Source organism: Protomyctophum parallelum (genome assembly GCF_964188405.1).
Source record: "Protomyctophum parallelum genome assembly, chromosome: 15".
NCBI classification, from domain to species: Eukaryota; Metazoa; Chordata; class Actinopteri; order Myctophiformes; family Myctophidae; genus Protomyctophum; species Protomyctophum parallelum.
In genome coordinates this window covers 7,250,255-7,263,054 of record NC_139710.1, presented here as the reverse complement: position 1 = coordinate 7,263,054, position 12,800 = coordinate 7,250,255, and the positions used below count along the sequence as shown (strand labels likewise).

The window sequence follows — 12,800 nt, the reverse complement described above, 5'->3', positions numbered from 1 at the left end:
ACCAGTTTTTCTCTCGTGCGCAACATTTTGGCAAACTTGATATCGTGTCAGTGGCATTTTTCGCTCTGAGGAGCTGGGGCTCTATGCTCACCTCCCCCCACATCCGTTTTCTGCTTTCCTTGCTTTCCTTGCTACATCTCCCCTCTCCCTAGCTCGCTGTCTCTCTCTGTCCCACCCCCTGTTCTCACTATAGCCTACATGCTGTAGTAGTCCAATGTTTGCCCATTGCCTGCGACAGTCTCTCTTTCCATTGATAGCTTGTATGAAAGGCATTCTTTTCCAGATGCTTCTCTTAGGCAGAGTTGGCTCACTTTCAGCCTGGAATAAAGTATTCCCAAACTACTGTCTATTAGCTCATTGTAAGTGCTGCAACGTGGGCGTACAGCTGTCTTTATTTCGGTCTACATTTCGAACCAATTTTATTGCTTTGCTGTATTTTTTCATATTTCATGAGGTTTTATGAGGTACTTTGTATCCTTCTGTTTGAATTATTCTACAGACTACAGACTGAAAAGAATACTTTGAGTATTTTGACAAGTGTGTATGTATTGAGAGCAAGACAAATGACTATTGGCCTGTTATTGTCATGACCTGTTTGTCTAGATCCCAGTGTATGTAATTGAGGTGTATTGTTTTTGAACATTACGTTTGCTCAATCTCATGCACCTCACATGTAATCAAGCCAGAAGCCAAAACGGGCATCGCCCCCTTCTCTGGTCTGTTCCAAAGCCAGAGCCGTAGTCAATAACAGTCCACGGTTCCAGAGTTTTCCTTGGCAGAATAATCTCCCGCTCTCATTGCAACAGTCTAAAGAAACATATAATCAACCTAAGAAATGTTACACTTCACATAGAAAGTGTATATTACTATTTCTGTATATCCCTCTTCTAACGAGCGTGCAGTTGAATCCAGAGTTTAGATTTCTGTCAGTCATGAGATGAGGGGAGCTGGAGGCCATATTCCTATGAGCCGATACAGTGATGGCAGATGGTGGTGTGAGATTTCTTACCACACCTGACATCAGTATTGTGTTAGACAAAGTACCTTTACTTTTCCTGGAGCAATACAGTATGGTCTTCAGGGCTACAGCTTGGACAACCACTGAACAAACTGGTTTCCACTTTCCAGATGCACTCGGGCAAAAAATAGATTAGGGATCCAATCTGACAGGAACCAGAACAAGAAAATAAAGCAAATAATCTGTGGAAGGGGCAGGAAAGCAGGAAATTAGTAGAAAAACAAGAGCTCGGCAGATCCTGGTTTCCTGTTTTGGGGTGTGGGGGGGTGGTAGGTTGTGAGCTGTGTTACAGAGCCCCCATTGTGAGCAAGTGTGTTGAGGAGTGGGGAGGTGGGGTCTATGGGGCCATACACAGGGCCAGTTCTGCCCCCCCCCCCCCCCCCACCCCTCCCCCAGAACCCACCCCACCCTTAAAACCCACCTGCCCCTCCCGACAGGGGAAAAGCAGCTAGTAAAAATGGAGAAAAAGGAAACTGTAAAAATAAACGAGCAAGGGCCTCTGCGCTAGAGACACCAACTAGACAGGAAATGACACGTGGCACAACAATGGTCTCCACTGACCTAACCAAGGTGCCAGTTAACCACTGGATGCCCCTGGCATTCTCTTTGTCCAACTTGTCCTCCATCCACTGAAAATCACCCAAAATGTGCTTCTATTATTGGTAAGTGTCCAAAGATGAACACAAGTAGCCTACTGTAGAAAAGAATCACACCCGTGTGAAGTGAGGGGCGCTCTTATCATCGTACATCATTCAGTGTGAAGGGGAATTTTTCTTGACGTAAATTCTCCATTCATTGTCAATGGGAATTTAATGTTTGTGTCAGACGAAAAATCTACACTATAGCTGAATATAGGAGGGGCTAGTGCCCCTCAAAAATAACATGGGAATGCCAATACTTTTCATGAAAGAAAACATTCCATAATGGAGTGAAACAGGAAATTCTTGATTCCAGACTGGCGATAATGAGTGGCCATTCCCTGGCTTCAGCCATTCTCCCAGCTCTTCCCTGGCCACGGCATGAACAATGTCACTGGAACACTCCAGACCCCTGCCGCTGTGCAAGCCTATAATGGAGCACTCCACGTCTGGAGCGCTTTGGAGCCCAGAGCGTAATTATGACCCTCTTGCTGATCCTACAAGCACGTCGCTCTTCTCTTTCCTGCATGGGGGCCCAGGTGCTTGTGGGTTGTCCCCCGTTTCCCCATCCCTTAATAGAAATTACTCTTCAGAGCCAGGAGGACCAGCTCCATTGATGATGAGGAGTTTTAGGAGGAAAAAAGGCGGTCATAAAAGGTAGTCTCTGGTGTTAGGCCCGGCGGAAGCAGACAATGGCTACCTTTGGACCGGCAGGGGGTTTCAACGAATACAAGAAGACTCACCCCGTTTCTGTTTTCCTACCAGAATTTTCCCCAGTGAGGGGTGGCAGAGGCTGGACAGCAGACGGCTGGACTTTGAATTTCTCTAACTATAAACTTTCATGACAGCAGAACAGCCTAAGTACAAATATAATTTATGAAAAGCTACTACAGTGAAGTCTGTTCACAGAAGTTGTTGTCGGATATGTGGGGATTATCTGACAAGGTACCACTTGAGGGGGCAAAACCTTACATAATACTAAATAATACTAAATTGTTTATAGGGTCAATATAAGTAATATAATATAGCCTTTCCACTGGAGTATCTTTTTATATTTTTCCAAAAAGAATACAAACAGCCAATAGCATATTACAAAGTTATCCCCCTCACTGGGGAAAATTCCGGGAGGAAAAACGGGCAAGCACCGGGGCGAGTCTTCTTGTTACCGTTTCAACTCCCCCCCACCAAAACACAGCAATCCCATGGATATAGCTTCGAGATCACAGAGAAAGTCTGTAATTTTCATGAATCTGGGATGCATGCATGTTAACTATTTTTTAAACACTTATTTATTGGTACTGTATAGGGGCGCATGGTAGATAATGTGGCACATGATTTAATGGGCAAGTGAGTGAAGTCGCTGCTTCTTCTATGCCATGTTCATCATAATAGCTAACAAGCTTTGAAGTGTCACCCGCTGCCCCATCTGCTAAATATCCTCTTCCTTGGTGAGAGCTGTTGTCATCGCTGTTGAAGCCACTGGACTGTGAAGGTGATGCCAGGGAAAGTGTCTTCTGCCCTAGAGGGCAGAGACAACTCAACACCAGGGTGTGAAGCCTGCAGAGGCAGGAACTAGGCACTTACAGTACATTATAAGACAGGAACTTGCTTCTTTAGTTTGAACAAAACTAAGTTTAGGCTGAGATAGCTACATATTAAAAGCTTAAATTCGTTCCATGGGCCCTATTGACTCTAGTGAGCTCCTCCACATTCCCCAGCTTGGTGATAAGAGAGTGTATCAGAGTGGCAGGCTGTTAATATTCTCTGCGCTAAAACACACATAGTTTCACAGGCTGTTTATGAAAGGACAGATTGTAGGAAGTGCAGATGTGTGGTTCATATATATACTGTTTGGTTGCTTCAAGTGTATGCTATTTGAAGACTGACACAGTGACCAGGGGTTCACCTTTGGAGACTGGTGTATTTATGGACGCATCCACTGTTTGTTTTGTGGCACGGCGAGTGTTGATATGTGTGTAACACTGAGAGGGATAAAGACAGAATAAGAAACAGAGTTAGAGACAGACGGTCATCAGAGGGAGGAAGTTGTGGGCAGTGCCCCGCCTTTCATCACTGTGCTAATGAGCCCCGGGACACGCCAGTCCGGAAACTGCAGCATTGTTCTCTCCGCCCTGGTCAACAGATTCAATGCAGCTACTCTCTCACATGCATACAATCAGAATGGGCTACATGGTGTCACACACTGCACACATGCACAAATGCACACGCATGTGCGCTAGCCCGCACACACGCGCCGGAAGGCGCGCGCTTGCATGCACACACACACACACACACACACACACACACACACACACACACACTCTCACATACACACACACACACACACGCACACGCACACGCACACGCACACACGCACAGCCATGCATGGCACAGAGGATTGACTGAGTCACAATGCATGCTCAGTGATATCCTCAAGCCCGATTCATACTTTGTTGCACGACGATGTCACACGTTGAAAATTGCCGGCCTACAGTACAAGCTCACAGTCACACTCTTTAGTGTATTTTTTTTAAACGGCGGAAGTTGCAGGATTTTGGCGGAAGTACTGCTCAAGGGAATTAGTTTACATTCTACGTGAATGAAACAAGTGTTGTGATTGGTCGAAGAAATATTGTATATATAAATATCCGGGGCAAATACATCTGACGGATGTTCTGGCCTGACACTTCCACCGATACACTCTGCTGCTGCTTTAGGTTGTGACCAGGCTTTTCTTTTCGCACGAGTAAGGCTGGGACCGAGGCTAGCTACAGTATAGGCTGTGCCATTACTCCATTTTAAATGTCGGCGTTAACCAAACAATTCAGAAATGCCAAGATAGCACTTTGTCTTTTAGCAACCTTTCACCTCTATAAAGAGCTGTTAAAGTGTTGCAAAATGTTTGTGTCAGAGGCTCTGGAATTAGCTCAAGGAGCTATAGCCAAGGCTGTCCAAGGATGTCTGCTTCAAGACAAACACATCAGACCTCAGCCTGCTGGTCCGATGCCAGGTAGCTGCTGCACCATCATTATAACATGTCTCCCATCTATAATCCTGGTATGAGTGATGGCCCCAAAAGTTTGACTAAAACAGGTCCTGACCAACACCAAAACCCCTGATTCTGACTGTGTTCCAGCCATACCACACACTCAATGTTTCCTCTCTTTTTTTTCCTGGAAACATTTTACAAAATTATTCTTGTACCCTGATTTGATCAAAATAGCTCATCTCTTGCATGGGCAGACGTCAAGGCTTATGGGGTAAGGAGATGTCTGAGGCACATGGTGCGAGTGGTGTGAGGGCGGAATGGTTGGGGGGGGGGGGGGGGGAACTGAAGTCAGATCACTCGTTGTGGAAAAGAGGAGCAGAAAGTCCCTTTTGCACAAGCAGGACTGCCTACCACAGTGGCGTACTGGGTAGGACTGGAATGGAGGAAAATGTAGCCGTTGTAAACCATGGTGTTGATGTCTGCAAGCTCCTGTAAGGAAATCCTCCTCTGTGGCCAGTCCTGTGGGAGCAGACATTTTTCAGGCTATGTAGGAACACGGATCGCATTCCAGACCACGTCGGGCTCTGTCCTGCCGGTTGATAGCCATTTGTCTCCTGACCTACTTTAACCTTGCTATTCCCACCTGGCCAATAAAGAAAAAGGCTTCTTCTCAATTTCTGCAAGGTTAAAACTCTCATGCAGGTTTGCTGATGGTGATGGTGAGGGTCATCTGGCTGAGCGGTTTAACACATGGGTGTGGGCACAGCCATGGGAGAGGGTGGAGTGTAATGTGGTGGGGAGTATGAAATTAGATCTTCAAAGAGGGTTAAAGAAATTAATATTTATAGTTTTGAAATAGCCAGAATAGCTTTATCGTGCGGGATGGGCCACTTTCAAGCAAGCACCAAAAGGATAGAACCCCTAGTTGTCTTAGATTCCAACAATATTTTCCTTGGTCAAGTTCTTGTATCTTTTCTAGCCTAAACCCAGGTGGCTGATGGGGTAAGATTTCTTATCTGTAGGCAGAAACTATTCCGCTGGGTCCTACTCGTGGAGCCATGTTCGGGGCCTCTTGAAGTCCATGTGTGTCTACCGCCTATGTCATGGATCCATGTATATTGGGAAGTTGTTATTTTATTGACCTGGTGTTTTCTCTCTCCACAGGGACCTCAAGCACAACCTAATCAGCACAGTCATGCCTGGAGCATTCCATGGCCTGCCTGAGCTTAGGAAACTGTAAGTAGAAGCTAACTTAATTCACTTAAACAATACCTGAGAGTGCATTCTTTGCTGTGGCCATGGGGGCAACGCTGATACCATAGATTTGAGATGCAGCCAAGCAAGCCCTGCGCTATGGGAATTAGCAGTATGTTTGGAATGCATCTATAACCGACCAGATACAATCTAAACACATAGCAGCAGATGTATAAATAGAAATCATAAACACAAGCATGATAATTTAGAATGCATTTGTTTGGTATGAACCCGATGATGAAGTTTGTGCAGTTTTTGAACAACAACACTGGTTGTGGTGCTTGCCACATTAAGAATCACACAGTAGTTGTTGAAAGAACCAGCGCCCACGTATCCCCTCACATTGTTCTAAAGCCCATACTGTTATGACAACTCATGGCAGATGTCATGCATTATATCCAGCTCCTTGTGTTAGCGTAACCATAAAGGTTTGGCTCGCATTCACTCGACTGTTCTGTCCTCGTCTCTTGTTGATCTTTGTGGGGTCCTGGGATGACATCTCTGGTGCCCTGCGACGTCGCCACGCAAACCTCAGGGCCACGGCGAGGTTTCTCTCATGTCATTGGATGTGACAGGGCAGCAGTTTGCAACCACTTGCTGCTCGCTCATTGTGTTCTCGGACAGTGGTCTGGTCACGGAATGGCCGGGTGCTCGTCCTCTTTGCCTCTCTGCCGCGTGACACTCCCCATCCCCTCACTCGCCCACCCACCCCTCCTCCCTCTACTTGTGTTTTCCCTGCAAGGTCTGGGGCTTCTCAAAACAAACAGGGGGCGAGATAAACACATGCTTTGCACAGTTCTCTGCTGGATAGTGTCAGACAGGCAGCAGAGCACATCCCTCTCTGGCTGTGGCAATACATCACACTCATAGTCAAAGAGAACAGAACAGGGGCCTTGCTTTTACTCCACTGCTGATAAGCTTTTGCAAAGGTTCCTCATCAACTAGTGATAAAGGAAACTGACAGGGGGCTATAGTCGTGTTTATTTTGTGATATTTATAGTATAGTATTTAGTTAGGGATATGGTATGTACTATGAACTGAATCTTGTATTGCATTGTAAAATGTGCATGGGATTATATGCAGACCAAACCTTTAATCCACATAACGTCATAAATAGCATAGTTACTAGTTGCACATATATATTATATACATATTACGTGTACAAAATGGTAAATCGTAAATGTATATAGCGCCAGTGTTGGGCAAGTTACTTTGAAAGCGTAGCTTGTAAAGCTACAAGTAGCTCACCATGGCAGTAGCTTGATCAAGCTACATAGCTACCACCGGAGAGATGTAGCTTGTAAAGCTACAGCTACATGGAAAAAGTAGCTCAAAGTAGCTCAGCTACTTTTTATTTTTCAGCGTTAAATTGAGAATGTACATGCGGGAGACCCCTCCTCCCCTCTGGGAGACCCCTCCCCTCTGGGAGACCCCTCCTCCCCTCTGGGAGACCCCTCCCACCCTGCTCCCCTCGGGGAGACCCCTCCTCCCCCTGCTCCCCTCTGGGAGACCCCTCCTCCCCTCTAGGAGACCCCTGCTCCCCCTGCTCCCCTCTGGGAGACCCCTCCTCCCCTCTAGGAGACCCCTGCTCCCCTCTGGGAGACCCCCCCACCCTGCTCCCCTCTGAGAGACCCCCCCACCCTGCTCCCCTCTGGGAGACCCCTCCTCCCCCTGCTCCCCTCTGGGAGACCCCTCCTCCCCTCTAGGAGACCCCTGCTCCCCCCTGGGAGACCCCTCCCACCCTGTGATACCAGGGCCAATCAGAGGCCAATTAGAGGCAGCTGTCAAGTGCTGATATGCCCTCAAAGCAATCAGAAAAAGGAACAGTCCTTGATTTTTCAAAGGGGGTTCTAGTACAAGAATTAACACAGCAACCAATGGTCAAAATTTATATATTTCTTTCATGTTATTGCCCAAAATTGTAGCTTGTAACTTCAGTAGCTAAGCTACAAAAAATGACCCAAAAGGTAGCTGAGCTACTTGACGAGGTACACAAATATGAATGTAGCTAAAATACCACAAGCTACAGCAAAATGTAGCTCAGCTACGTAGCTCAGCTACATGTAGCTTAATACTCCCCAACACTGTATAGCGCCTTTATCCAAGGCGCTTTACATAGATTCACACACACATTCATACACTGATGGCAGTGGAAACCATGCAAGGCACCAACCAGCACATCAGGAGCAATTAGGGTTCAGTGTCTTGCTCAAGGACACTTCGACACTAACTCTACCGTTGATCCACCGCCACCCCTTACAAACAATGTAAATAATTAAATGTTGTCATTTGATATTCATTTTAAAGGTATATTCAGTGATTTCACTCAAAAAACCTTAGGTTTCGTTTTTGGCTGTGGGACCCAGCCTTTCGTCAGGATAGAGAGTCAAAAACGAAACCTAAGGTTTTTTGACCCCCAGGGGTTAACTGGGGACGGGGAGGAACTCCTTATATGGCCAGCACACTCTATAGTAGGGAGGATTATCACAACAAAACAAAAAAATAAGTGATATTTGAATTAAGTGAAATCACTGAATATACCTTTAATATAACTAACAGCATTTAATCACGAGACTATGTCCTTGTTGTTATGTTGATATTTTGATATAAAAACAAAACAAGGATACAATCTTATGATTCATTGTTGATTTGTAGTTATATGAAAAAAACATTACAACATTTTGTGATTTACAATGTTTGAATATCTATATTGGTGTCTGTAGTGTTTGTGTACGCAACAGTAAACCCGCTCTTATAAGATTTATAACAATAACACTTTTTTGTGACTTACATTGTTTGAATATTTATAGTACGTATGTAACCTAATGGTGAGACATAACATTACTATACTATATGTTTGACCTTAATATCCATTGTATGTTACCTAATGTGATCGTGTTGACGTGTTAAATATTTATTCACATATCTAGAAAAGACTGACGCACAAGAAAAACACCATAATCCAAAGTGTCAAGATATCACAAATATGTGATTGATTGAAACCAGTCATCTTGACAATAGTTTAAAAATAACCACCAAATCTGTACCCTTCTCCTTGTCTTTTCTCACCTTTTAGTGATCTGTCCAACAACCGCATTGGCTGCTTGACTCCAGAAATGTTCCAGGGACTGACAAATCTCACCAAACTGTAAGAGACAGATAGGAAAGATATACACACTGACTATAAAAACAGTACACTGTTTGCATTGTGGTGCAAGTACCCAGCTGAATTGTTGGCATATTCCCGTTTGCTAGGATTCTCTCTGGCAACATTATATCTACTTTGGATCCAGGTGTGTTCCAGGAGCTGCCTTCCCTCAAGCAAGTGTGAGTACTGGACATTCAGTGTGCTGAAATACTTTGTTAACTCTGTATTATCCTTTTCCATGAGGAAAAATACTAATAACAAATCTCATGTAAAAAGCCTGTGGTGTTTATTAAACATTACAAATGTAAGTAACCTTTATACAGCCTAAAAATAAAATATGAATTTCATGTTTATCCGTCACATCAGCCCCTTCATCAAAACCCCATACATGTTAGAGTGAAAACAAATCTTCAATCCAATAAATCCCTATGTAAACAAAACCAGTGGCGGGATGACTATGTTTCAACAGTTTGCAATAAATAACAGTTGAGTGTTAGGCCTTTAAGCAGTGAACATTATTTTGCCATAATGTAATATGCTGAGCCTATAATGGATACATTCACTATATTTCAGATACTGTAGGTAGTAATGTGTCTTGTCCAAAGAGCTCTTATCGTTTTGCCATCAGAGTGAAAGTATACATCCCCCTTGTTATCTAGCATGATTAATCACCATCCTCCCTTCTCTCACCAGGAACTTCAACTCAGACTTCCTGTCATGTGACTGTGGCTTGCGCTGGGTGCCGGGGTTCTTTCACACCAGCTCTGCCCGGTTAGGGGACGAGACCCTCTGTGCCTATCCAAGGAGCCTGCGTGGAAAGCCCCTGCGTGGACTGAAGGAGAGCCAGCTGAGCTGTGGTAGGAGCCTGGATAGTAGAAAGCTCAATGCATATGAATGAGGTGGTTCACCACTCTTTACTTCCAACACTCAGGAAGTTTGAGTTTATGAATGACAATTGCCTGTGCATTCACAGCAACATCATCTCAAGATGTTCCCCGTTTTGAAGGAATAGTAAACCAAAATAAGGCTGCAATGAATCTTGTCATTTCAGTAGGGATGTATTTCCAAAAGCATCAGCGTGTTGTGACGTTGGCTAATCCTGTGGTTTGCCCTTATGAATTGATGCTGTCTACATCCAAATACTCCTAAAATGCATAATAGCTTCCATTTTAACCAAGGTTAAATAATGAGAGAGTAGCATATACATTTGCCAGAATGATGGAGCAGCGGCCTCATCTGCTTCTTCCTGCGTCCGTTATTCAGATGGTCCTCTGGAGCTGCACACCCTGTCCCTGCTGCCATCGCAGCGCCAGGTGGTGTTCAAAGGGGACCGGCTGCCCTTCCACTGCACCGCTGCCTTGGTGGACAGAATCACCACTTTGCACTGGCGTCACAATGGTCAGCTGGTGACATCAAACCCAGAGATGGGAATCCAGTTGGAGAAAAGTGTAGTGCATGACTGCACCTTCATCACCAGGTTAGCCAAAGTCATTAGAGACTCGCTAGACACTACAGAGGTCGGTTTTCACTCTTTGGCCTGCATTTTGTTCAGAGTTCAGACGTTGATGTGATTCATTCAATGACCCATTGCCTTCCATTCTATTCAACACTCCAATATTTTTCTGTCAATATTAATTTACAAAGCATTGCACATTGAGCAAACTGATGCTTTGAAGACGAACAGTTTAATTCATTCAGATGCTTGAAAGATTATGTGGTTGCAATGTATAAATAACGGCCTGTCTATCTCCTTTACTGGCAGTGAGCTCATCCTATTCAATGTGCATGTGGAGGCCAGCGGAGAGTGGGAGTGTATGGTGACTACTGGGCGGGGTAATACTTCTCGCAGTGTTGAAATAGTGGTACTGGAGAACAGCGCCTCCTTCTGTCCAGAGGACAAAGTTGTCAACAACCGGGGAGAGTTCAGGTAAGTTACAGCAGTGCTTCTCAAACCTTTTCATGTTCCAGGACCCTCAAAATAAAATATATGTACAGTAAGCTGTGGATGCGCCCCCCCCCCTACCCCCTGCCCCCCAAACCATCTGAAAATGTTTTGGGCCAGGTTTTAAAGCAAAAAATGCAGATCCACAACCAATTTAAATGTGACTATATATTATCTCATTTTGCTGTCCGGGGACCCCCTGGGACCCCTTTAAAGACCCCTGAGGGTCTTTAACTTTGAGAACTACTGAGTTACAGTAACTATTATTATGCTCCCGAAAGACACTAAGAGCTGTATTGCTTTTTATATTAAACCCTGCTGTTTACTTCCCAGGTGGCCAAGGACCCTGGCAGGCATTGTGTCCCACCAGTACTGCCTGCAGCTGCGTTACCCCTCCCTGTCTGTGGATGGAGGTATGGAGCAGAAGAAGGCTTCCCGTTACTGTGACCGCTCAGGAAAATGGCAGGAAGGTGACTACACCAACTGTCACTATACCAACGGCATCACCCGTGTCCTACACACTTTCATTCTGGTCAGTATTACTGTTAAAGGTTGAAGTAGGGCTTCTGGTCCACTTAAGGTGCATGATAAAGTCAGGAGAACTGGAGACAACAAATTTCAGCAACACTTGCAGTGTACTGTCAGAAAGTAGCTTTATTTCTCTGCGCACGCACTCATGTGCGCGCACGCACGCACGGTCGCACGCACACATACACACTTCTGTCATATATCCAGTGTTTGCCAATATTATGAGCATGTAACGTGCTGTAAATCTACTACTTCTGATTATTATGTTGCGTATATATCTCAGTTTTAATTATTACTGCACAGTTTAAATTGGGTGGCATGACTAGGGGGATCTTTCATATTGCTTCCTCAAATCTTTGCTTCTGTATTTCAGAGGCCCATCAATGCATCTAATGCAGTCACTGTGGCGCATCAGGTGCGCTCATACACACTAGAGGCAGCAGGCTTCACTGACTCTGTGGATGTGCTGTATGTAGCCCAGATGATGGAGAAATTCATCGAATATGTCAAGCAGCTTCGAGAGGTGTGACTTTAAATATCTATATATGTATATATTTACCGTTTATAATTATTTATTCATAATTATTTTCAACGTGTGAGGTATGATTCAGTGTACTGACGTCCCACAACTTTCTACAGCTAAATAAACACTAGACTGAGATCCTTGTAGTAGGAACGTAATTTAAATACACATAAAATAAGCAAATAAAACATAAAGCATGATAAGCCATTGGCTCTTGAAACAATACAGAATTGACTTAGTATAGCTACTCATTATTTACGTTCTCAAAGTTAATTAGGAATAGAAACCATTTGAAGTTTGTTTTAATATCTCTTTGTTTATACGGTATGTGTATATCTATTTCAGCTGTCACAGGTGCTTGTAGAGATGGGCAGCAACCTTATGCAGGTGGATGACCAGATTCTGGCCCATGCCCAGAGGGAGAAGAGAGCGTGCAGCTCCATAGTCTACTCTCTGGAAACACTTGCCTGGCCTCAGCTCCACAGCCATGCTCAGGACCTTCCCATGGTAGAAACAATCAAATCTCAGCCACACCTTGTTGCATGTCACCCCTTTCAATTGTAATGTCACGCAAGTTTAGTAAATATACAAGAATACACAACAAGAATATAGACGGAAGAAATGAAAAGAAGTCATATATGTCAAATACCGGTATACATATTGTATAATGCATGGTCAAAATAGCAAATAAAAATGAAGCAGAATATTGCAGTCACTTGTTTCCTCTCTCTTCCCTGGTCTGTCTAAATTGGATTCCAAA

At 44.5% G+C, this 12,800-nt stretch overlaps 1 protein-coding gene across 1 annotated transcript in view; it reads left to right on the top strand.

The window, feature by feature from the left end:
- The window catches only part of adgra2 (adhesion G protein-coupled receptor A2), a 51,769-nt gene that overhangs the window by 30,657 nt on the left and 8,312 nt on the right, over positions 1 to 12,800 (top strand). The window contains exons 3-11 of the mRNA XM_083784315.1: positions 5,810 to 5,881; positions 8,976 to 9,047; positions 9,155 to 9,226; positions 9,741 to 9,904; positions 10,311 to 10,524; positions 10,810 to 10,974; positions 11,323 to 11,521; positions 11,891 to 12,040; positions 12,386 to 12,547. Of these exons, the coding sequence (XP_083640441.1) occupies positions 5,810 to 5,881; positions 8,976 to 9,047; positions 9,155 to 9,226; positions 9,741 to 9,904; positions 10,311 to 10,524; positions 10,810 to 10,974; positions 11,323 to 11,521; positions 11,891 to 12,040; positions 12,386 to 12,547 (1,270 nt within the window). The remainder of the gene's footprint in view (positions 1 to 5,809; positions 5,882 to 8,975; positions 9,048 to 9,154; positions 9,227 to 9,740; positions 9,905 to 10,310; positions 10,525 to 10,809; positions 10,975 to 11,322; positions 11,522 to 11,890; positions 12,041 to 12,385; positions 12,548 to 12,800) is intronic.